The sequence below is a fragment of the Macaca fascicularis genome, chromosome 11 (genome assembly GCF_037993035.2).
Source record: "Macaca fascicularis isolate 582-1 chromosome 11, T2T-MFA8v1.1".
Taxonomy (NCBI): domain Eukaryota; kingdom Metazoa; phylum Chordata; class Mammalia; order Primates; family Cercopithecidae; genus Macaca; species Macaca fascicularis.
In genome coordinates, this window is record NC_088385.1 from 9,561,345 (window position 1) to 9,585,748 (window position 24,404).

General features: G+C 48.8%; 1 protein-coding gene across 3 annotated transcripts in view; it reads right to left on the bottom strand.

Moving 5' to 3' along the window:
* The window catches only part of LOC141407972 (SH3 domain and tetratricopeptide repeat-containing protein 1-like), a 217,533-nt gene that overhangs the window by 163,852 nt on the left and 29,277 nt on the right, over nt 1–24,404 (bottom strand). The window contains exon 4 of one of the 3 annotated variants that reach the window (XM_074005875.1): nt 23,034–23,583. The exons of the other annotated variants lie outside the window; for them this stretch is intronic. Within the exon in view, the coding sequence (XP_073861976.1) occupies nt 23,317–23,583 (267 nt within the window). The 3' untranslated portion in view covers nt 23,034–23,316. Of the gene's footprint in view, nt 1–23,033; nt 23,584–24,404 lie in introns of those variants that run through there. 3 annotated transcript variants of the gene reach the window in all.

Sequence of the window (24,404 nt, forward strand, 5' to 3'; positions counted from 1 at the left end):
ATGCCCTGGAGTGAGTAGTTTTGCTTTTCCGCTTTTATTTTTGGCTAAGGTAAAGTTGAGAACGTTGTGATATTAGGTGTAGTGAGCCCTTTTAGTTCCTTCTATGTCTGTTTTCCTTTAAGCCAAAAGCAGCAGACTGATACCAGTTTGTGAGCACCAGGCATCTCCCAGGCCTTTCCTGGGTCTTCCCTCCGCTGTCTCGTGGACAGAGCAGTCACTCATGGAAGGTGAACCTGAGAATCCCTGTGTGGAATTAAGTAAATGTCATAGCTCTCTTCTGTGATGAACTGAATCATATTAGGCCCAGTAAATTGTAACAGCAGGCTTTGCACATACAAAGCATTGAACACCAGGACAGGTAACCAGGCTGTGACGCTTCTGGTCCTGCCCAAGACCTGCGGTATCACAGCGCATTTAACATACTGGCAGCATTGAGTGTTTGAAAACATTGTGTATGTACCATGTCCGTGATTTTCGAGGGCCTGGATAAACACCTCTGTGGGTATCGCAGTCTTTATCAATGGGAGCTTAAGGTTAGTACTGGGGCAGACTGTATTAAAGAATCAAGGTCTCTTGAGTATGTTTCAGTTTTCCCATGAAGAAGAAAGATGTTAGCTGTTCTTTCCCGGACTGTGGCTATCCGAGTGCCCCAGCACAGTCACTCACACGTTTACCTCATTTCCATTTAACCGGGCTGGGCTTGGGCCAGAGTACTTCGGTTGCCAAATGTCATATGAGGCTGACGAACTGTCTTCTGCTTCATCGTTAGCATATGGAAATACTGTTTTCCAAAGCATACTCTACTTTATCACTTGGGTTTATATAAAATAATGGAACCGTTACTTTAACTGTGCAGTTTCCTATGCTTGGTTATTTAATTGCAGAAAGATAACGGTTTTATTTTGCTAAAATCTGTGCTAGGAATTGTGCCAGATCTTTGTGAAATGCCCAGTTTACTAGCTTAAGGTATATATCTTTGTATGAAAAGAAAAAGCCTATTGCTAAAAGGAGCGTTGTCTTTATCGATGCAAAAAGCTTTAAACTTATTGGCCGTGTAGTCAGTAAAATGCATCAGAATGTGACGAAAATGGAGAAAACATTGAAGTTTTAAAATCTGCTATGCAGTTTTCTTCAACTCCCTTGCAAGATACTTAATTTGAATAAAAGACAGAATAAAGTGTTCCCATTGAGGAAAGTTGGCAGGAGAATGTGTTCGGAACCTGAGCAGTCCTGCCATGCTCGTCTGTGATGTGGTGGTGTTCATGGTATCACTTTTACAGAACTTTAAGAATGCTGCTTCTGCGAATAAAAATACATTTTATTCTTAGCATTCCAGTTTTGAGATGTGTAAAACGTGTTAATGGTTTCTTTCCCTTACAGAATTTGCTTGTTGTTCTTTTTTTTTTTCTAAATGTCTACAAGACTCTGAAGCACATTAATCACTTTAAAAGAAAAGAAAAAAAAAAAAAAGGCGGGGCGTGATGGCTCACGCCTGTAATCCCAGTGCTTTGGGAGGCCGAGGCAGGCTGATTGTTTGAGCCTGGGAGCTTGAGACACAGGAAACCAGCCTGGGCAACCTGGTGAAATCCCATCTCTACTGAAAACACACAAATTAGCTCAGTGTGATGGCTGCACACCTGTAGTCCCAGCTACTCCAGAGGCTGAAGAGAATCACTTGAGCCTGGGACGCGGACCTTGCAGTGAGTGGAGATCACGCCCCTGCTGTCAAGCCTTGTTGACAGAGTTGGGATCCTGTCTGAAAAACAGCAACAATAATAACTTATGGGTGAACTGCTCGGCTGCTCTCTGTCTAGAGTAGAATAAATCCAATTACATTTTTGTCTTTTATTAGCATTGAAATTTTCTAAATCACCTCTTTGTTTTCATTACATTGTAGCAATATATTGCTGCTTAGAGTCTGGAACAAGTAGGTTTCTCTTGATCAGGTTCTTACTGAGTTGCTAAAACTTAGAATGATTTTCCCCACCTTGAATGTGACTTATAGAACTTTGCCTTTTGAGGTGTGATGTGCTGCATTTGACAGCAGACACAGGAACACCCAAAGAATTCACTTACGGGCGAAAATGTACATGCTTTGTAGTGTTTCCCTCCTAAAATGAAAACGGTACCTCTCATTTGTGGGTCGATGATGCTATTTGCTGAAAACTTGTTAAATTTTAGGTTTTTTTTTGAGACGGAGTCTTGCCCTGTTGCCCAGGCTGGAGTGCAGTGGCATGATCTCAGCTCACTGTAAACTCCGCCTCCCGGCTTCACGCCATTCTCCTGCCTCAGGCTCCCGACTAGCTGGGACTACACGTGCCCGCCATCATGCCTGGCTAATTTTTTGTATTTTTAGTAGACACGAGTGTTTCACCGTGTTAGCCAGGATGGTCTCGATTGCCTGACCTTGTGATCCGCCTGCCTCATCCTCCCAAAGTGCTAGGATTACAAGTGTGAGCCGCCGCACCTAGGCGAAAACATGTTTGTTTACTGCCTCAGTCCTCACTTGGGTAGCCCTGTTCTTGGTAGGACATTCAGGGAGTGTGGGGACATCTTGAGTCTTGAAAGGCGCCCTCTGCGAGATGGGAATTTTCCAGCTGCTTATTTAGGGAATCCTGCCAGCTGTCATTGACTGCAGAGCGCAGTTTCCTGGCTGCCCTGGTCTTTGAGGGGAGTGAGACTGAGGGGTCATTTTCCCACCTGGACCAACGTGTTTATTAAACCTGGCTTGTGGATCATTTGGATCTTGTTATGAAGGAAAAACCACATCTGTGTCTTTCAGATGAGTGGAAGTCATGGTAAAAAAAAATTTTTTTTTTTTTTGGCTACTATGGAGAAGTTTTGTCCTTGTGACCTGTGAATACAGTCACGGGAGAGCAGAATGTTCACGGTGTGGGTGCTAACAGTGTACATACAGAGTCACGTTCTTCACAAGAGAAAAATATTTTTCTCATTACAACCTCGGTAAGAAGCTGGCAGTACTCTTGTTTTTGGAGGGGTGTGAAGGGAATATTGAGAAAGTATCAACGTTAGACTCGCCCACTCTGCAAATTCTGTACCAGCTGGAGTGAGGCCCCCGTGATGGAAAGATGCAACCCTCTGCCCAGAAGGAGGTGAATTTTGGTGGCGCTCAGGATGCGCGGTTCATCTCTATATAAAGGCAGAGCGTGAAACGCCGTGGAGGCTGAGAGAAGAGATGTGGTTAGCAAGTATGAGTGAGACATTTGGGGCTTGTTAGCACCTGACGTGTGTGCAGCAAGCTTTGCCATGTGCACGCGTGTGATCCTTAGAACACTGGCGTGTGGAGCCGTGAGGCTATCGAGGGCCCCAGCTCCCGGCAGGCTGAGGAGTTCCCTGTTACCACCAGGATAACCGTGATTGAAGGCTGTCACTCAATCCCCAGTCCCAGAAGGGGCTCCTTTCAGAGAGGAAAACACCCCTAGAGCCTCTGGCAGAATTCGGTGATTTTTATTATTACGTTGCTTAGATTTCACAAACATGAAACCAAGAACATATTTCAGAATGCTTATGGTTCTTTTGTAACCATGGAAAGAAAGTAATTTGCAGTTGATGGACAGTTTGCGGAAGCCGAACTGCCTACATCATGAACACGGCGCTCTCCCTACCGCCCTGGGCCTTGCTCCGGTTTGCTGGGGAGGCTTTGCAGGGCCTCTTGGCTGGGATACCTCTCCCATGTTGCTGCCCCTGGTCACAGCCATACTGCTGGGCACCTGCGCCGTGAGGACACTGAGTGGACATGGAGCCATGGGGCAGCAGTTGGTCATGAGGTGGCATCCACATGGTCTGAAACAGGTTTCTGTTCATTAAGAATGATCATTGCAATAAAAACATAGAGTGAAAGAAAACCCTCTACTGACCTGAGAATGCGTCAGCTGAGTTGGATGGGGAAGTGCAGTGAGGAAGGTGAGGGCTGAAAGGAAATGAGGGAGGGAGAGGAAAGGAGAGAAGAGAAGCGAAAGCGGGAGGGAGGATGGGAGTGAAGAGGGAGATGGAGGAGAAGGAAGAGAGGGCGGTGGGCAGGAGCCTGGGAAATGAGCCCCAGAACCGGTTCCTGACCCTCGTGGGTGCGTCAGAGCTGATCTTCCAGGAGAGGCGGCCCGGGAAGGCTGCCCCTTAGGAAGTGAGGGCCGGGAGGAGCTGATTTTTTGGCTCTCAGTGGGGCTGTTGCTGACCTGAGATGCAGTTGACAGTTATCCCGAAGAGGTAAGAGGTCGTCTGCACAGCCACCATTTGCCGTCAGGTTGGAGAGAGAAGTGCTCGTCCCCATGAGTTCTTTCTATTGTGGATTTTTGCCAGTTTAGCTGAGCAGCCTGTCAGTGGAAATGTCAGGGATTACTAACATGTCTCCATTCTACAGAGCAGTCGGCCAGCTTCCGATCCTGTCGTTGTTGGGGGCACCACTCCCGACCTGTCATTAGGCCAGTGCCGGCCCAGCGTGAGAGCTGCAGCCTGAGGCGCTGGGAAGCCTGTGGGGCTCTTGCTGCCGGGGCTCTGATGGGAGTTGTGCACTGAAAGAATGATGTCCCTTGAGCAGAGCCTGGCGAGGAGGGGGTGCTGCTGTTGCTGCAGTACATGGAATTTCAATGATGAATGAAATGCCCTTTTAATTATGACCAGAGCTCTATGCTCTGCGTTTCTTCAATGGAAATGTGCTGAAATGAATTTGCTGTTAATCGGTTGCCTCATGCAAGACAGTGTGCTTGGGAGCAAAGTAGGATGTGGACTTACCTACAGAACTTCCTTCTCTCAACAGACTATAATCAGTTGGATGGTGCTACACAGGAATACGTGAGAATTCATGTGAGAAAGGTGATAGGTGCAGATCTGTGTGACCAGCAGGTGTGGGGGGAGGTTTGAGAAAAGCTTTTGGCTGAAGTGGTGTCAGGTGCAGGTGCTGAAGTGTGATGTCTGGCTGGATGGAAGAGCACATGCCTCTAGGCTGCAGGAAACAGATAAAGGAGGAGGTGGGCACACGTGGGTCGTGTCTTAGGAATGGTAGCAATTCAGGCAGACCCAGGATCAGGCTCCCATGGGGGAGGAGTGGACTTTAGGACCCAGGGAGCATGGGGTGGGGGTCATGCCCAGGCTGCTGCAGGGCTTGCTGCTGTGTCAGTAGCGCCCTGTGCTTGGCCTCTTTAAAACTGTTTCCTGATCCATAAAATGGGCACTACAAAATCCACCTTGTGACACTGAAGCTTAAATGAGATGATCTACATGGTGCCTTCCTTCCCTTTCTGACATCATAGGCTCACAGCTATGGTGGCAGTGACAGGCTGGATGGAATGCTGGAGCCACTTTGTGTCTGGTGAAGCCACATGGATTTGTGCAGTGCTTGTGACTGTCTCTGAAAGCCTTTGGTCATGGCAGTGGCAGCCTCGAGTGGCTCTTGGCATATTTCAGTCTGTAGAGTGCAAGGTTGGCTGGAGCTCCGAGGCCATTGATACTATCCAGGGGTGAGCTGATGGGACCCTAAAACTTGGGGGAAGGTCGAGAGGAGTTGGCTGCCAGAAGTATTGTAGATTTCTGGCTTCAAGAACTTGTTGACTTATGGACACAGGAAGGTAAACCCAGATGGCTCCAAAATTTTAAGTCCAGAAGAAAGGTGGGAGTGTACAATTGTTGACTAGGTCATGGTTGCCCTGTCCCTTTCTTTCTGACCATCGTTTCTCCTCCCTCCCCTTGCCTTTGTGGGCAGGAGGGCCTGAGTCTGTACAGTGGTCTGTTTCATGGTGATGATGGCCGATTATTACCCTGCAGTAAGAAGTCTCTCCACTTTATTTTGCAGCAGTAGTTAAATAAATTTAAGGAATAATGGTGAAGTGGAATTTGTTTTGTTTTTGCCTTTTTTTTTTTTTTTGAAGTATGATTTATGTGAATGTTCTTCCCAATTTCACTGATCACTTTGAGAGGCCAAAACATGCTTTGGTTTGTTATTTTGTGTTTGACTTTGAGCTAGTTTATTTTCTCACAGAAATACATTCCTTATTTGGGCTTTTACAAAACTGAAACACAGGATGGTGCATCTCCATTGAGGGTTGTTCTGAAGTGTGACTTTTCTTGGCATGCTTGAGAATCAGTGACATTATTTTATAGAAACACTTTGTAACTGACAACAAAGCTTTAGAAGCTGTTGTAAAAGGCAAGGTAGGCAACGTGTTATGCTTTGTGGGTCACAGAATTCTCTGCATATTTTTCTTTTGTTAAAACTTCAAAGTGTAAAAACCACTTGTGGTTCCCTGGCCAAGGCTGGTTCGGGGATCATGGTTTGCAGACCCTTGACAGCACCTTACCTGAAAGCTGATCTCCCTGCTCAATGAAGTGAGTAGGAGCCCACCTCATTGGTTCAGCTAGAAAGATGCTACCCTCATGCTGGAATTTGCTTCAAACAAACTTGAAAGTTCTGGCACCGCTGCTCATTTCCGTACTGTTGCAGGTCATCTAAAATACGGAGGGTGCCTTGGCGTTTTGATTTTGTTACTCCTCTTTATCGGTTCTGAGATGGCTTATCGAGGGTTAGACATTTTCAGAAATGTTCAGGCAGAGCCGCAGCCATCTTGCAGATCAAGTGAGGTTTTTTCTGAAAGTTTGTTACAGGCTTAAATTTCTGATCCCTTTCCATCCACTGATCTTGTATGATTGGTTTCTTTTTGTTCCCATTTGGGTCTATGAAACTTGTTGAACAGCGTCTACCCACCACGGTAGAACTTTAGCTCTGATTTCATGCATGAGTAGGTATCCTCACTTCTCATTTGCGATGAGAAAGTGCTGCAGGTCCTGCATGGCTTCCGTCTCTTCCCTGCACACGGATGGATGTGAGAGTTATTTGAGGTGTGTGAACTTGCTACCCCTAGAGCCTCCAGGTTCACTCCCCTGGACCACACTCCTCCCTCCTGGTTCACTCCCCTGGACCACACTCCTCCCTCCTGGTTCACTCCCCTGGACCGCCACCCCTGCCTCCTGGTTCACTCCCCTGGACCGCCACCCCTGCCTCCTGGTTCACTCCCCTGGACCACACTCCTCCCTCCAGGTTCACTCCCCTGGACCACACTCCTCCCTCCTGGTTCACTCCCCTGGACCACACTCCTCCCTCCTGGTTCACTCCCCTGGACCACACTCCTCCCTCCTGGTTCACTCCCCTGGACTGTACTCCTCCCTTCTCCCCTGGACTGCACTCCTCCCTCCTAGTTCACTCCCCTGGACCACACTCCTCCCTCCTGGTTCACTCCCCTGGACTGTACTCCTCCCTCCTCCCCTGGACTGCACTCCCCCCTCCTGGTTCACTCCCCTGGACTGTACTCCTCCCTCCTGGTTCACTCCCCTGGACTGTACTCCTCCCTCCTGGTTCACTCCCCTGCGCCGCCACCCCTGCGCCGCCACCCCTGCCTCCTGGTTCACTCCCCTGGGCCCCCACTCCTCCCTCTTGGAGCTCAGTAGTTTCTGCTGTGCTTGTGCCAGCATGATAAGGCTGAGTGGCAGCTCCAGGGCTGTGGCAGCTCACACAGCTGTGACGTTAGTGCAGAGAACCGCGGGGATGCAGCTGCCCTTGCTGTGATGCTTTGAGTGTTGTAGTCGGGGTGGGAAGCTGGGTGGGACGTGGATGTCCCAGGGTGGGACAGGAGCCTCCCCTCAGCCTCTGTCAAACACTTCTCAGCCAGGTGTGGTGGCTCATGCCTGTAATCCCAGTGCTTTAGGAGGCCGGGGCAGGCGGATCACCTGAGGTCAGGAGTTGGAGACCATCTTGGCCAACATGGTAAGACCCTGTCTCAACTAAAAATTAGCCGGGTGAGGTGGTACCCACCTATAGTCCCAGCTACTCTGGAGGCTGAGGCAGGGGAGGATCCCTTGAACCTGGGTGGTGGAGGCTGTAGTGAGCAGAGATCACACCACTGCATTCCAGCCTGGATGACAGCAAGACTCTGTCACAGAAAAACAAAATGAAACTTCTCTATATCATGCTCACAGCTTGTAAGCAGAGGAGAGAATGTTTGTTTGGCAGAAATATTCAGATTTAGGAAGTCTTTTCTGATTAAGAGAATCAACAACTCAGTTAATCCTCTGCCAACTTTCAGTCGTGTTGTGGCTGGGAGCAGGGGTGGCTGTTAAAACAGGTGCCTGTCTTTGGGAGGCCGAGGCGGGTAGATCACAAGACCCAGGAGCTGGAGAGCAGCCTGACCAACATGGTGAAACCTCATCTCTACTAAAAATATAAAAGCTAGCTGGGTGTGGTGGCGTGCACCTGTAATCCCAGCTATTCAGGAGGCTGAGGCAGGAGAATTGCTTGAATCTTGGGAGGTGGAGGTTGCAGAGAGCTCAGTCAGGGGTGGGTGCCGGCTCCCGCAGATAGAAGAGCCAAGCGTCCTGCAGGAGGCCAACGTGTGCACTGGGAGTTTCCAGGTGCGTGTCCTGGTACACGGCCCAGAGGCTCCTGACAAGGCTCAGTGCACCAGGCACACAGTGGACTGTTGGTGCCTGATCCAACGAGGGAGTGAGTGAGGGCCGAGACACAGGTGCGGGGATGCACGGGACGGTGTACAGTCAGGTGGAGAGTCATGCTGTGGGGTCCGGAAGAGACGGGTTCGAGAATAAATGGGACGGGGGTACATTTAGGTGGAGAGTCATGCTGCTGTGGTCTGGGAAATGTGTTTTTGCTTCTATCTGAGAAGGTGGACCTGAGCATTTCTGTGCTTTGGCATTTAATCTGTGCACTATCCTCCATGGGGTGCGTGTCTCTGTGGTAGAGGACACCCCGGGCACAGTGGATGTCAGCGGCCGTGGCTGGACTCAGGGTCCATGAAAGTTGCGTGATCGAACGTGTTTGGTACATTCTCAGCTCCTGCCCAGGTGCCTCCCAAGCATCGGGTGTTGTGGCTCCCCACAGCCTTCCCATCTGCGTGTAGCATGACCACCACCTTCCTACCATGTGTTTGTCCTACCACGGATGCCGTGGCTAACGGACGCTGTGCTCTCCAGCTACTTTCCTATAATCAAAAGCCTTGACTTTGCCTGTGTTTCAGAGACGACAGGGTATTAATCTTTCATGATTGCTCTGAGGATTTCCAAAAGCAAATGCATCTTACAGGATGCAAGATAGAGGAGACAGTAATTACAGATGACTTTTCTCAGTCTTTTGATTGTGGTAAAGTTATATAGCACTTGAACCATTTTTAAGTGTATGGTTTGGGGGCATTAAGTGTGTTCACACTGTCGTGCCGCGATCACCACCATCCATCTCCAGAGCTTCCTGGTCTCCCCATGCTTGAAACTCGGTCTACCGAACACTAGCTCTCCTCCTGCCGCAGCTCTGGGAAGCATACAGATTGCTTGCAAAAGAGGCTTTTTCAGTAAGAGAAGGGGCGAGGAGAAGAGCTCTCAAAACTCTCTTGAGATTTGAGGAAGTGTTTTAGGTTTTGCTCTCTGGTTCCCAGTGTAAAGGAGCTATTGAAGACGTGGGAAGGCGAAGGTCTGTGATCTCAGGAAGTGCTGGGCTGGGCAGCTTTCCCGCTGTGATGGGGGCACTTGCCCTCAAACCCTCCTGAGATAATCGCGTGAGGATGGTGCTGTATTGTGACAGCTCTGAACTTGGTCTCCTCCAACGTTGCCAAGTACATAAGCTTTGGTGGTTGCCGTCTAGTGTCTGCGAGAGACCTAGAATTGGAACATTGTTGACCTTAGAACACACTCATTCTTGTAACACTCTACCTGTTCTCATCAGTAGGAAATACACTGTGTCCTTTTTTTTTTTTTTTTTTTTTTTTTGCTTTAGTAGTCTGTGTTGCAGTAGCAGTAGTTGCAGCAGACGCTACTTCTGGTTCATGGTTATTGCCAAACACAAGCTTCTGGAAACCATGTGAAAAATGAAGGGGAAAAGTGGTTTTTTGCCTAAGGCTTTTTTGAACATCTTCTTTTTTCTGGAATATCTGTTGTGGTGTGAAACATTTTCAATTTAGGGAGTTGTAACGTGTTTTATTCTGGTTAGCTTTGAAACTCCATGTTTCTGCATGTCATGGGGTTGCTTTATCCTGTTATTCTATGATATAGCTGGTTTTCAAAACTATTGGTTATTTCACTTTAAAAACCAAAGCAGCTTACAGTATGAGTGTGATTCCCATAAGAATTTAATTGTAAAATTGATTCGTGTTCAATAAACTTACTGGAATGACTCGGTAGATCAATGGACAAAAAGATGATAAGAACACGTCAAGTCTCTGGGCCAGGAAGGACTTGCAAATAATACACGTGATACACAGGAATTTCTTAACAAAAGATTAGATTTGGTACATAACTGTTTAAAACCTCTGTATTTTCTATTATAGCCATTCCACAGTGCCCACGGGGGTGGGCTGCAGGACTGCCTATGGATACCAAGGTCTGTGGGCACTCAGGTCCCTGGTATAAAATGGCATCGTGTTTGCATATGACATACGCACATCTTCCTGCAGACTTTCAGTCATGTCAGGGTTGCTTGTAACACCTATACCATGGACATGCCATGCGAGTAGTTGTTAAACGATATTGCTTACTGAATAATAAAGTCTGAATGCTTGGTACAAACACCCTAAAGTGTTCTCGATCTATGCTTGGTTGAATCCACAGGCCTGGAACCCCGGGATAGAGTACAGACTCTAGAAGCAAAATGAACAAATAAAGAACTTGAGGTCAGCAGTGACGGGTGTGGGATCACACTGAATCTCTTGTGTTTTGGTGTCTGTGTCACTACAGAGTGTAAATGGGGACCATTTTTGGCTTAAGGTAAAATAGGTAACAGGAAACACTATGGAATGGGCACGAAGGCGCGCCCCTCATTACCACGTGTTACAGCCAAGTCTCTGCCTCCTGGGGAAGAATCTGTTCTGTGGGGAGACTAGACATCTGGACATGTGAAGGGAAATGCCCTCCAAGAAGCGTGGCTTTGCCTGGAGCACGTCAGATGAGAGTTAGCGTGGTGTGGAGTTGCCACAGTGCCCCTCACACCTGCTGCTTCTCTCCTCTCCTCACCCCTGGCCCTGGCCCTGGCCCTGGCCCTGGCCCTGGCCCTGGCTCTGGCTCTGGCTCTGGCTCTGGCCCTGGCCCTGGCCCTGGCCCTGGCCCTGGCCCTGGCTCTGGCTCTGGCTCTGGCTCTGGCTCTGGCTCTGGCTCTGGCTCTGGCCCTGGCTCTGGCTCTGGCTCTTACCAAGGGAGGAAAGTTCAGCTCCAGCTGAACCCCACACAGGGCTGTGGGTCTCTAGGGCCCGTGCTGCCTTCTCCTGAACAGGCTGTGGCAGAGGAGGTTCTGGCCGTATTTGAGCTGTGAGCGATGCTCTCGGAGATCCAGCATCCTGCAAACCCAGGTGCTGAAGGTTCCTCCTCCACCGTCCTGCAGGGAGAGGGTCTGTTCCTGCTTCCCCTCCACCCGAGCTGACTTCTTGTCTGTTCTGTACACCTGGCTCTTAAGAGCAGTTATTGCTAAAAGTAATCATCCAGCAGACAAATACCATAAGGTGACAGCCTGGGAGGATAGATGGGGCTGGAAGGTGGTTTCCTGAATAACAGGGTTCAGGTTCCTGTTTTGGCATCACTCGACCCAAGGCCCCCAGGCAATTGAAATATTGTTAGCAAAACACCCATGTTGTATCTGAGTTTTTTTTAAAGGAATGGGCGCAAACTTCTAACAGGGACCTGCCAGAAGAGAAGGATTTCTTCTCTGCAAAGTGAAGGTCAGGGCTGATTGGCATTTGCCACCTGGGACTAGCAGGGACCCAGGCTGCTTCCCTCCTGCTGCCTGACTCCTGACCCTCCAGCTCCTGCCCCTGTTCCTGTTCCAACCAGCAGGAAGAGGAGTGGGAAGGTGCCTTTTCTCCTTTAAGGGGATGAGGTGAGAGTTGCACTTTCCATTTCGCTAGTCCCTGGGGTGCTTCTCCAGCATGGATGGGAGTTGGGTTTGGCGGCCTGAGCCCCGTGAAGCTGGGGTTGCTGTTCCCTGAGCAGCAGGAAGCCGGGACTCTGGGGAGTGGGGTCAGAGGGTAGCCTTTGCTGCATCCCCAGGAGGGGCCCCTCGTCCCAGTTGACATCAGTGCAGAAGGGGGTGTGGGCTTCATGGTCCATTGATAAATAGAACGTTCCTTTTTTTTTTTTGAAGCACATCAAACCCTAATTCCTTCGGCCTTTGCTAAAGTGGCATTTTGTGATTCCACATGATTGCATTATACCCACAGGAGAGAATGCTTCCTGTAAACCAGAAGCGTCTGAGATAGTTCTCGGCGCATTCAGAAAGTTCATTTTCCCAAGGTTAAAGACACAGCGTCAGGAGGGGTTGAGGACACACCCGGGACACAGCCTTAGGAGGGGCTGAGGATGCGCCGTGACAGTCTCAGGTCCTGGACATGTGCCCAAGGTGTGTGGGGCACAACTTGGCCTTACACTTTTTAAGGAGATGTGAGACATCAATATATGAGATGTTCGTTGGTTTGGTCCAGGAAGGAGGGATGACTCCAAGCGGGGAGGGGTTTCCAGGTCACAGGTAGATCAGAGACAGATGCGTTTCTGGTGAGCCTTTCCAGAGAAAGCAGTAAGATCCGCATTTATCTCCGTGTGCAGATGGTGACTTTGAGTTCTGTCCTCTGTCCCTGAGGAATTTCCTTGTGGACCAACGGTTGTGAGGGAGGAACGTGGCTTTTTTTTTTTTTTTTACCTCTAGTCTCTGTTAGGAGCATGGGAGGCAGGTTTGCCCTAAGCCGTTTCCCACCTTGACTTCCCTTTAGCTTAGTGATTTTGGGGTCCTGAGATGTATTTTCACTTCATACTTCTGAACACACTGGCACTCTAAACAGCGTAGTAGGAGGTTGTCTGATTTAGAAGAAGAAACTATTTGGAAGCACATGAGCACCTTTCCCCTTGAGAGAAACAAGCGTTTGTCTATTTGCCCCAAGGCTATTACGCTGCCCGGGGTGGGCCGCCTTAGAAAGCTGTGCCTCTCTGAGCACCTGCCTGTGGAATCTGGTGACTTTGAGGTTAATCCAGCAGCTAGATGTTTTGGAAAGCAGATTGTCTCTTAAAGTGTTGATTATGATTCTAACACCGGAATTTCAATGTGTATTTTCCACCCTTCTTACTTTGTCTCCTCATACCCTGAGATGCTGCTGCATTTGCCATTAGGCTTCATTGAGGGGAGGGTCAGTTCTGGCCCTTTCTTTAGGTGTTGATCTTGAATGGACAGAATCGAGATTCAGAAAAACCCTTGAGCTGTGAGAGTGTGCTGATATCTATGTCAGTGGAATTCATGTGTTAAACTCAGTAATAGTTTAAGAAATATCAATTCTAGGCTGAGCATAGTGTCTCACACCTTTAATCCCAGCACCTTGGGAGGCTGAGGTGAGCAAATTCAGTTTTGAGCCCAGGAGTTTGAGACCAGCCTGGGCAACATAGCAAGACCCTGACACTACAAAAAATTAAATAGTGGTGGTGTGCACCTGTGGTCCCAGCTACTCAGGAGGTTGAGGCTGCAGTGAATCGTGATAGCACCACTGTACTTACGGTGCACTGTGCCTGAGTGACAGAACGAGAACCCCTGCCACCACCCACACACACACGTCCACACACACACACGCCCACACACACATACACAAAGTGTCAATTCTAAATGGACAAAAATGAGACCTTTTAAGTGGAAAAACATTCCGTTTGGTTGCTCTACTTGGGTAACTGTTGACTCTTTTGTCAGGAAGAAAATGCAGCGGCCAGGTCTGCTGGGACCACCTGTTAAGGCTACTCTGGGCCTCATGGTTTGAGAAGGCTCTGTCCAGGGGAGAGTGGGAGGTGGGAGTGGCTTAAGGCCTAGAAGCCAGTTCTTGTGGTTCAGCGTGACTGAGGGTGTGGAGCTGGGGGCAAGGATCTTCAGGGCATGAGAGGGTAAATGGATGGGCTTCCAGGATGAGCCCCGGTGACTTTGCCTGGTTTACATCCATCCAATACAAATCCACAGGCTCTTACTCTAGAAGCTTCTGCCGGGGCTGATGGACTGGTCTGGGGACAGAGGGTGCCTTCTGGTTTAGGAAGAGCACTTAGTCACCTAGATCTAGGACTTATAGCACTGCAGGGGACTCATGACACTCGGAGCAGCAGCCATCTGCATTCTAGACTTGGTTCTAGGCAAAGTATTTTGGAGCCTGTTGGAACCCTGTGTTTGTTTATCTGTAAAACAAGTTAGAGTTGTAAATAGCTAAAACCTATTTTTAAAATTTTGTCACAGAATATGGCAGTTGTGGTGGAGCCTGGCCAGAGACCCCCACACTCGGACACTGCCGCGTGCTGGGGTTGCAAGCGTTGCCTTCATCGGCTGCCTCTCCTGGCGTGTCTGTGTTCTTGACACGGGTGCCCATCGAGGTTCGGCCTGTGGGACTCGTGCAGCCATTTGTCTGTGTTCCTCTGAGGTTCCGCAGATTTCACGGTCCTGTGGCAGAGCGTATGGTATCTACTAGCATCCCGATTTCCCCAAACCCCAGGACAGACCAAGAATTCCTTACACACAGCTGCAGAGGGCCCCGGGGTGTGGATTTGTGGGTGACGCAGCCTTTCCCCAGCTCGGCCTTCATCTCCAGAGTTGGCTTTAGGGCGACAGAAGCTTCCGTCAGACTGGGGGGCCCTGAAGCTTTGGTGGTAGGAATTGGGTGACCAGCACGGATGATACCCCATTTCTTTGCATTTGTAGCAATAGTTGCTAATATGACCTATGAAATGTACAGAGGAAGGAAAAAAGGAGGTTTTATTTTCAGAGTAAGTCTGTGCTTTGGGAAATGTGGTCTCGGGGGAGCTGTAAGCACACATCCTTCAGGAAGGGGGGAGGCCGCGGCGTTAAACGTTCCGGTTTTTGTTTGCTGTGTGTGTTCATCGGGCTCATGGAATGTCTGAACGTTTACAGGGAAAGTGGGGTTTCTTCATCCGGTTCGTGGAGTGTCTGAACACTTACAGGGAAAGTCTAGCACATACGCAGTGAGTTAACCTGTAATATCCATACTCGCCTTGGGGCTAGTGAAACATTTGAAATGAGGCGGACTCAGCGTGTCATGTACAAAGGTGAGTTGTTGGGCACAGACGTTTATGCGCAGCCTCAGTCACAGCCAGGACTGGCTCAGGGTCTGCAGCTTCTGGCGGGAAAGGACACTCACGAGGCCATTCTCTCCAGTCGGCGCTGCCGGCAGGGTCCCAGGGTGGGGCTGTCTGGTTGGCTGGTGTCGGAAGTCCACCCAGGTCCCGTGGGCAGCGTTCCTCTAAACCAGGCTTCTGTCTGATGGCGGAGGAGACTTCAGGCTGGTTAACAAACTGCACAGGAGTTAGTGTCGTGGGGCTTCGGGGCTGACCTTCCTCCCTGTGATGCCGATTACATTTTTCTCCGGGCCTCATTGTAGCCACAGAGAATCCACCTCGTCTGACAGCAGGGGGTGCCATGTTGACATAGTAATTTATTGTATTAACCTTTTTATTACTATTTTAATAAAAGACTTTTTTTTTCTTTTTAAAGTGATAGGGTCTTGCTGTGTTGCCCAGGCTAGTCTTGAACTCCTGGTCTCAAGCAATCCTCCCATCTCAGCCTCCCAAAGTGCTGGGCTTATGGTCATGAGCCACTGCGCCCAGCCTACAGCCATGTTTTTAAAACTCGACAGTTTAAAAACACTGCTCCTTTCACCCCTCAAGCAGGATGGTTGGCCTTGTACAAACTGGGGTGTCAGGACCTTGGTCCCCCTTTTATTTTTCCCTTTCTTTGGCCTCAAGTTCTGATGGAAACAGCAGAAACTAAATGGGCATTAGTTGAGTCTTCCGTTACTGAAGCCAGAATTCTCACTAGTTAGAGATGTTTGTCCCCAGGATCCCAGAAAGCTGTTTTGAATCAAGCCTATGGCAAATAAGTAAGGAACTAAAGCCTTAGTCCTCTGCTTAGTATCTGGGAAATGTGTTATTGCTCACAGCCTTGGATCTGTGCTCACGTGTTGCATCTCATCACGGGAAGCAGAGTCACCCTGTGGAATAAAGCCCGGCTTACGGTGGCACGTCGGGATGCTTCGGGCTGTCAATCCCTCAGATGGCGGCAGACATGGAGACCCAGCATTGCATGCAGAGCCCGGGCAACAGGGGTGCATCCTCCTTAGAGACCACACAGCCGGTCAGCAAGGTGGACACCCGGGCAGATGGTCCTGATGGGCTCACCGCACGGTGGTGAAAGGAATTGGTTAGCAAAGAAATGAAACTCGCTTGTGGGTCCCAGCTACTTGGAAGGCTGAGGCGGGAGGATTGCTTCAGCCAGAAGGTCAAGGCCACGATGAGTCATGATTGTAATACTGCACTCTGGCCTGGGTGACAGAGCGAGACTCCGACTCAAAAAATAAAAGGAAAGCAAGCTCAACCCTTACTCTCCATAGCAGGAGGGAGAATTTATCAAAGTAACTGAAACAAAAATCTTAGATGATGTAATTTCAGTGGCTAAATGAGCTGTCCAGCCCACGTGGCTGGCTCACAACGCAACAGAGCCAGGTGCTGCTGCAGCTGCCCTCCCACCCGATCAGTTGTGGACATTTTCTGTTTTCCCATATCTCTTTTGGATACGTAGCTCCCTCCTTTATAGTTAAGCATCAGTAAAACAGGTTGTCTATTTTGAGACCTAATTATGGTGTCTTTTAAGGACAGAAAATGAAGCAGGTGACAGGAGCATGGAGATGTGGTGAATAGATTTAGATGAATATTTAGTACTTGGCACCACTCTGATCCCTTCTTCTTCTCTCATGCTTAATTACAGCTGCCGCCTCCTAGCACAGAACACTTTCAGCTCTGTGAGTAGGAATTAGATTTTCTAAATCAGAAGTTTCAGTTAAGCAGTATTTTACATGAATGGCCAGTCCCTAAGTGTTCTCTGTACTGGTGTGTGGTATAGAGGAAGGAACGGGGGCTTGGGGCAGGGTCTATGGTGCAGTGTCCTGGTTCCCATCTGTGAGATGAGGTCCATGAAATGGCCTAGAATGTTCAGACTGTGGAGATTGAATGGCTCTGCCCACTCCTGGGAAGCCTCGAGTCTAACTCGACTTGGGCTGGTTTTAGGGAGATGCCGGCAGTGCTGTCCTCACAGTTCACTGGGAGGGGCTCTGGCACCGTCCCCGTCAGGTGTCTCATGATCAGCCCAGCTTGCTCATCTTAGAAGCTGCTGGTCGTGTTCTCGTTCCTGTTTGTTGCGTGTTACTTAAGTTCTGTTCATGTGGGGACCTAGGAAGATCCACAGTGAGAGGAGAGCTGCTGAGCCGCCTTCCTGCCTGGACGCCAGCCCCACGGAGGACCGTGACTGCTTGAGGTTGGCTTCTGCCCCCGGCGTCACCTGTGGACACATTGATGCAGTGGTAGTTTCTAAGCTCCTGGGGCACACAGCGCGGTTGTGTGGATCCACAGGACACTCTGGCGTTCAAGCACGTGCTCCCGGAGGAGAGGACCCGCCATCTGCGCAGGCCCTCCTGATGCCAAGATGGTCGTGCGATAAATGCACAAAGCGCATCTCCAGCAAAAGGCCGCCGAGTGTCCACATCCAGGATATCCACCACGGTGGCTTTTTGGTGTTAATACGATGAATGTGAGCAGCAGGTGGCCTGCGTTCTGGGGGGGTGTGACTGTGCCACTGCAGTTTTGTTCTCATGTCTTGATGAGCATGAACGGCTCCTGATGAGGGTAGGTAAGGATGCTGTGACCGGAGACTCTGCAGGATTGTAGCTTCAGGAACAAAGGAGGTTTTCTCTCTTGCAAACCCTTCAGGGAGGAAGTTCCAGGCTGGTGACTACTCCATGAGGTATTTGGGGATCCAGGTTCCTTCCAGACCCCTGCTTTGCGTTCCCAAGGACACGGCCGTCCTTGCTGTGGTTGGGACTGGGTGAGTGCCACGCTGGCAGAGCGGGGTGTAGGGGTGAGGCTTAGGGTGAGAGTGGCCATGATTTACCTAATCTACATAATGACAGGGAGCTGGGAGTAAAGTGTAGCCATGGTCTGGAGGACGGATGTTGGTGAAGGACTGGCTGCACTCACCGCAGCTGGCCCAGGGATGGGGAAGGATGGCTGATCATGCCACTCAACGGTGCCTGGTTCTTTCAGATTTGACTTTCTTATGGATTTTCTGCTGTAAAGAGGAGAGAGCCTGTGGTTCTAGGCCAAGCATCTCACTCATCTCAAAGCATCTTATATCCCTTAGCCAACATTTATGTCAAGTTTTAGAAGTCCTACAAACTGGCAAGCATTTCTCAATCTGGTTTAACCATTGGATTTTATATCTGTCTGCATCTCTATTTACATCTATGTGGTTATTTGACACCCTGTAGTACCTTTGTAATAGGTTCTATTTGGTGGAATTTATTTTCAACAAACCCTTGCTGCTACTAGAATTTTCAAGGTTGCAAGTAGAAAGGAGAGAATAAAAACCACATCTTCTCTAATTTTAAAATTTGTTGTTCCTCAAATCACACCCGAAGTACAAATATTACAAATTACAAAAGCAGCCAGAATCAAGAGATTTCTGGGTGATTCTGGCTAATCAGCAGTATTTGCTGAGGTGTGTGCAGCAGAGCAACACACCAAGAAGCCCGGGATGGGGGAGAGTTGGGAGGCCAGGCTGTGACTCCGGAGGTGCTGTTGCCTCAGGGTGAGGAGCTAGATGCAGAGAGGATAAATGGCCGCAGGTGCGACCACCGCCGTCCTTGCTGCGGTATGGGAGCCTTTGTATGGGGGCCTTTGTGAGCTGAGTTATGAACCAGGTGAAGGCCGTGCAGGCGTCAGAGAATCCAGGCCAGACACGAGGGGTGGAGGCTTGGTGGAGGTGAAGAGCCAGACAGCCTCACTAAATGCGGTGGCTCACTGCAGACAGCATCCATCAGTCGCTAGACAGACAGGCTTGATCTTCAGCTCCTACGACAGCTGCCTTTATCCTGTCTGCCTCCACCTTCTGAGGCCTATAGGCATCTCAAATGTGTGTTTCTCAAACAGATTTGGATGAGTTGCTTTCTGCATAACACACCTGGACAGACAGACAGGCTGGTTCTTCACAGTGGCACCAGGGACTTGGCGGGGACTGGCAGGACAGAGGCACAGCACCAGCTCCCTGGGAGAAGACAGTGCCTGTGGGATGGAGGAAAGAAGAGGCACACAGTGCTGAGGTGTGAACTCTAGTTTGCTCTTAGACATGACACACATGCTTTCTGGAGGTTTCCACGAAGCACCGTTAAAGCCACCAGTGTGGACGGGTCCTGAGATCAGGAGACCCAGAACATACGTGTATTTGAAATCCTTCACGTGCTGCAATCTCTTCAAAGAGGACCACAGGTCATCTCTAATAATGTTGTAAAATTAATTTTTTAATAAGTGCCATGGCTTTTTGTGTGTGTGTGGGGGGGGTAGGGCTGGTCTGTGACAGTAAAACAGATTCAGTGACATAGCTGGTGGGTGTTGGTTCTGGGCCCCAATTGGGCAGTTGTATGAAAACAAACCAAAAAGTCTCCACAGTGGTATGAACCGAAACACCTGGATTATGTGTTTTCATGTATTTAACATAAATGCACACATTTGTATTCTAAACACACATTTTTCTATATGTAATAAAATTCACACCTTTAAGTATTTAGCATAGAAACAGCTGTGCAGCATCTTCTCCATGCCCGCAGACACCCGGACGTTCTGAGTGGAAACCGCACTGCTGTGGACTTTGTGAGTGGTGAGCCGTGCACAGATATGGGCTGTGTTTGCTGTGTCCGCTGACACAAGCCCTGGTCAGTCCTGTTTCAGGTGGATGCTTTCCCTTGTATTTCCCTTCTCTTGTTCTGTTTGTAAGTTCAGTAAACTCGGGACCAATGGTGAACAGTAGGCGTAGAGGAGCACGGTGTCGGCAATTAAGGAAAATCCACGCCAGACCTTGCAGAAGCAGGAGGCGTGTGGAGTTCCAATGCCTGTGTGAGCCATGACTGGTGAGGGCCTCTGGGTAGCAGCTCATCTGGGCTACTTGGAAATGCAGATTCCTGGGCACAGACCTGAGAGGCCCTGGAGTGACCACCCTCCAGGGATTCCGCCCAAACTTGGCCATCTTGTCTTTTGGCAGATCACCCGTGCCCAGCTGTCTCATTGAGATGCCCGGCCATCACAGTTATCTGCACAGCTGGTGTGGGTGTGCCAATGGGTGTACGGGACTGGCCTGTCTTCCTTTCTCCCCCTATGAAGTGTTTGAAGGTCTGTTATCCTACCCTGTTCTCTCCCTGTCCTCAGTGGGCAAGCAGGAGCTTCATTTTCACTTGCAGATGAGGAAAATTCTAAAAGTCTCATAAAGCAGGCAGGATCATCTTCAGAATCTTCTTTGTTCCAATCAGCTCTGATATTTTCACTTGGAAAGACTTTTCCTGAAACACTTTGCATTCGTTCTGTATGAGAAGTTGTGTATGAGAAGTGCTGTAGACTTTCCTGTTGTTTTAGCAATTAGGATCTGTTCTGTTGTCCATCACAAACGTATATATTTTCATTCTGAGACACGCTGAGTCAGTCTTTGCAGTCCAGAGGGATTTCATGTGCATTCATAGAAGCTTCCATCAGAAAACACATTCCAAATAGCTGTGGACATACAGCCTGCTTGTGACTTTGGGAATTGCCAAAGTCAAATTCTCTCTCGATTTGAGGCTTTAGGAGCTTTAGAAATCTTGAAATTATAAAATGAAGATGTGACAAAATTAAGTGTATGTCAAACAAAAGAGATACTATGCTGCGGGTTATAAGGGCTGTGGTGCATTATTTCGTTACCTTTAAGGATGTCGTGTTCCACCCAAGTTACAAATACATGAAATAATTTAAATATAAGGTGACCCCTTCAGAACATCCTGGATTTGGTCTTGATCTTCTGCCCTTGAAAATGAGATTCTTTTTTTTTTTTTTCTTGAAAATGTGATTCTTTTTTTTTTTTCTTGAAAATGTGATGGTCCTAAACTGTGTGTGTAGACCATCTCATCTGAATTGCTTTGGAAACATCTGCACGGGCATCTTTCTATTCTTGGGTATAGAGAGAAAGACATCATTATGCTTTAAAATAGCAAAAGTCCCGTAGAGCAGTTTTTCTGAAACTAATGAGCTATTGTTGGAAATCAAGGTGTGTAGCAAGTTATAGAATCTCTCAGTGAAAGTGATTATTTAAAATAGAAATCTTAGTTTTTAAAATAAAATGCTAATAGAGAACGTTTTGTTCACAAGAATCTAAAATGTTACGTCTTTGTTTAGAATTTAAAGATAGTAATTTGCTTCTGAGATCTTTGTGACTGAGATTTGAAATCTTAATTATGGTTTATCAATGTTTTATATATATGCATGTATGCATATATGTATGTAAGGTATATAAAACAAAAATAAGCATGTATGTATTTACATTTCTATACCCTTCTATAATGTGTATACTTCTAGTCACACAGAGGTCTAAGTGACTATGACTTTATTTGATGACCAAGAGGGTAATTAAATAATTTTCCTGCTCTTAGCCTTGCTTTTGCATCTGATCAGGGACCCTGCGAAGTGCGCCTCCCATGTTCCAGGCTTCACACAGCCCATGCCAGGTTTTGGAAGCAGGAGGTTGTCTGCAGCCACTTCGGGAAGCAGGTGGTTGCCTAGAGCTCCAGGCTGTCTCCAGTCCAAGCCTCCCTGGGTAGAAGCTGCCCCACTAGGGGCCTGGACATGAATGTTGGGGCCTGGAGCCAGGGACTGCTCCGGAAGAAGCGCTCCTGTCACTGCTGGGTATGAGAACCGAGGACAGGAGGTGGAACCAGCCTCGGGCCAGTGCACGGCCTCCTGGGAGTGCTTGCGGGAAGCCCCAGCCGCCCTTTCCTGCCCCCACAGCCAGCACCAAGCTGTGAGATCCCCTTGGCCCACCCCTCAGGTTCCTAAAATGGTTAGGGTTTCCTGGGCTGTGAATTTTCAAGTCTAGGCTAAAAAGTCCTGGGACAGACTCACAGGGTTCTTCATGTAGAAACGACGAGGGTGCTGGTGACTCAGAGCAGGCACTGCACCCTCACTCCAGGGTCCTTTGCGTCAGGTGGAAATGAGCGTGTGGGTCACACAGAGTCCCTGCATCCTCGCTCCAGGCATTGCTCTTTGGTTTCTTAATTAATAAGCCTTGATAATGAAAATGTGTTCTCCCCAGAGTAGAGTTTCCGGTTACGGAGGCTCAACTGTAAATGCCGTGCCAGGTCAAATACGCTGAGATCTGGGCCAGGTCCTGCTCCCTGCCCATGGCCAAGGCAGGTACTTCATTTGGGAGGTGACCCAGAGGGACATCTGAGAGGCCTGCCTGTCCCCGAAGGATGAAGCCGCTGGCCTTCACACTCTGCTCCGGCCTCCATCAGCTCCTTCCTACCTGCAAACTGCCTGCTTTTATGTTGCCATCATTGGAGATATGTTAGGAACTTCGTATGGAGCGACCCCCATAGGACAAGCAGATCGTGGAAAGGTGGGAACCAGGGCTGGGAGGGTGGTGACCATGGCCAAAATGAGAACCGCGGTGGGCTGGGAGGTCCATCTTCTGTCTAAAATGTTTTTTAAAATAGTATCTCAGGAGCATGAGAGGGCAGGCCACAGACGAGGAGAACGTATCTGTAAAAGACTCATCTGATAAAGGCTGTTATCCAAACCGTGCAAGGAACTCTCAAAACAAGAAAATGAACAACCTGATTAAAAAATGGAAAAAAGACCTGGACAGATACCCCAGCAAAGAAGATACACAGATGGCAAATCTACACGTGGAAAGATGGCCTGTGTCTTATGTCATAGAGCGAGGCGCCAATGCACACCCACCAGCCTGGTCAATACTGGAACTCTGACACGACCATGAGCTGGTGGATGTGTGGGCGTCAGGACCGTCACTCATCGCTGGGGGAAGTGGGGCAGCTGCTGTGGGAGGCAGCGTGGCAGTTTTCCATGGAACTAAGCACTCCGACCACAGGAGCAATCACAGTCCTGGATGTTCACTCAGAGGCGCTGAAAATTTAATTCCACGAGGAAATGTGCACACAGATGTTGACAGCAGCTTTATAGCTTTATTTACAATTGCCAAAACTAGAAAGCAACCAAGATGTGCTTCAGTAAGTGAATGGATAAACTGTGTTACGTCAGAAACTGGGATATTATTCAGCACTAAAAAGAACTGGACCACTAAGCCATGAAAAGACACGGATCTTAAACGCATGTTGCTAAGTGAGTCTCCAATCTGGAAAGGCTGCCTGCTGTGTGAGTCCAACCGCAGGACAGTCTGGAAAAGGCAAAGCTGTGGAGACTGTAAAATGGTCAGCGGCTGCCAGGGGTTGGGGAAGGGAGGGATGAATGGGAGGAGCATAGGGGGATGTGTAGGTTGGGGAAGCAACTCCGGATGGGGCTTTCATGGGGGATCCATGCCGTTCCATGTCTGTGAAACCCACAGAGTGAGCAGCAGCAGGCCGAGCCCTCGTGTGAGCTGTGGACTCTGGGTGGTGGTGCCGCGTTGATGCGGGTCTGTCGGTCGTACAGAAGTGCTGCTCCGGTGGGGGCAGGAGAATGATGGAGGCTCTGCCTGTGCTGGGGAAGAAGATAGAAATGTGAGGACTCTGTACTTTCCTCCTGATTTTGCTGTGAACTGAAAACTGCTTCTAAAAACGTCTATTGAAAAGGCAAACAAGAAAGAATGCTAGCCAAAGAGTGCTAGCCAGATAGCATCTGTGTGAGGGTGTGGCCTGTGTTCTACGTTCAGTATTTCCCTGTTAGAATACAAATATCTGAATTACTCAGAAGTTAAACCTTTGCATTAAGTAACTCACTACAAAGTTACAGTATCAGCTTGAGCACTGCCAGGATAGGCAGGATCCTGTATCCTGACCAGCTTCTCCCCTTACAGGTGCAGTGACACCCACGGCCTCACCCCAGTGAGCAGCAGGGCTGGGACCAGGAGTCAGGCTTTGGGGGACGGAGAGGAAGTGAGATCTGTAAGCCTGTGGCAGGGAGGAGCCCATGGCAGGGAGCCGGCAGGGATTTTTTTTTTTTAAACCAGTTTTCCTTATCGCTGAGGCCTTCTTAGACTTGGGGAGTTGGGAATCCCCACTCTCAGGCACCTCAGAAACCAAAGGCTGCTCTTAATCCTCATGTTCCAGATGCCTCAGGGAGGGAGGTACCTGGGTTGTTGGGTGCAGTTCATTATTTACTGCTCGGTGGAATTTGCCCCCAGCATTTCTGGTGGTTTTTAAGAGCTGATGCTTAAGCTGCTTAAAATCACACATGGATATTGATTTACCTGTAAAAGTTAAGAATGGAATTTGAGTTCAAAGGTTTGTGAAAATGTTCAAGTTTGTGTACTAATATATACGTTACATTTCTGGAAATATCTAAAAGTCCAGGATTTATAT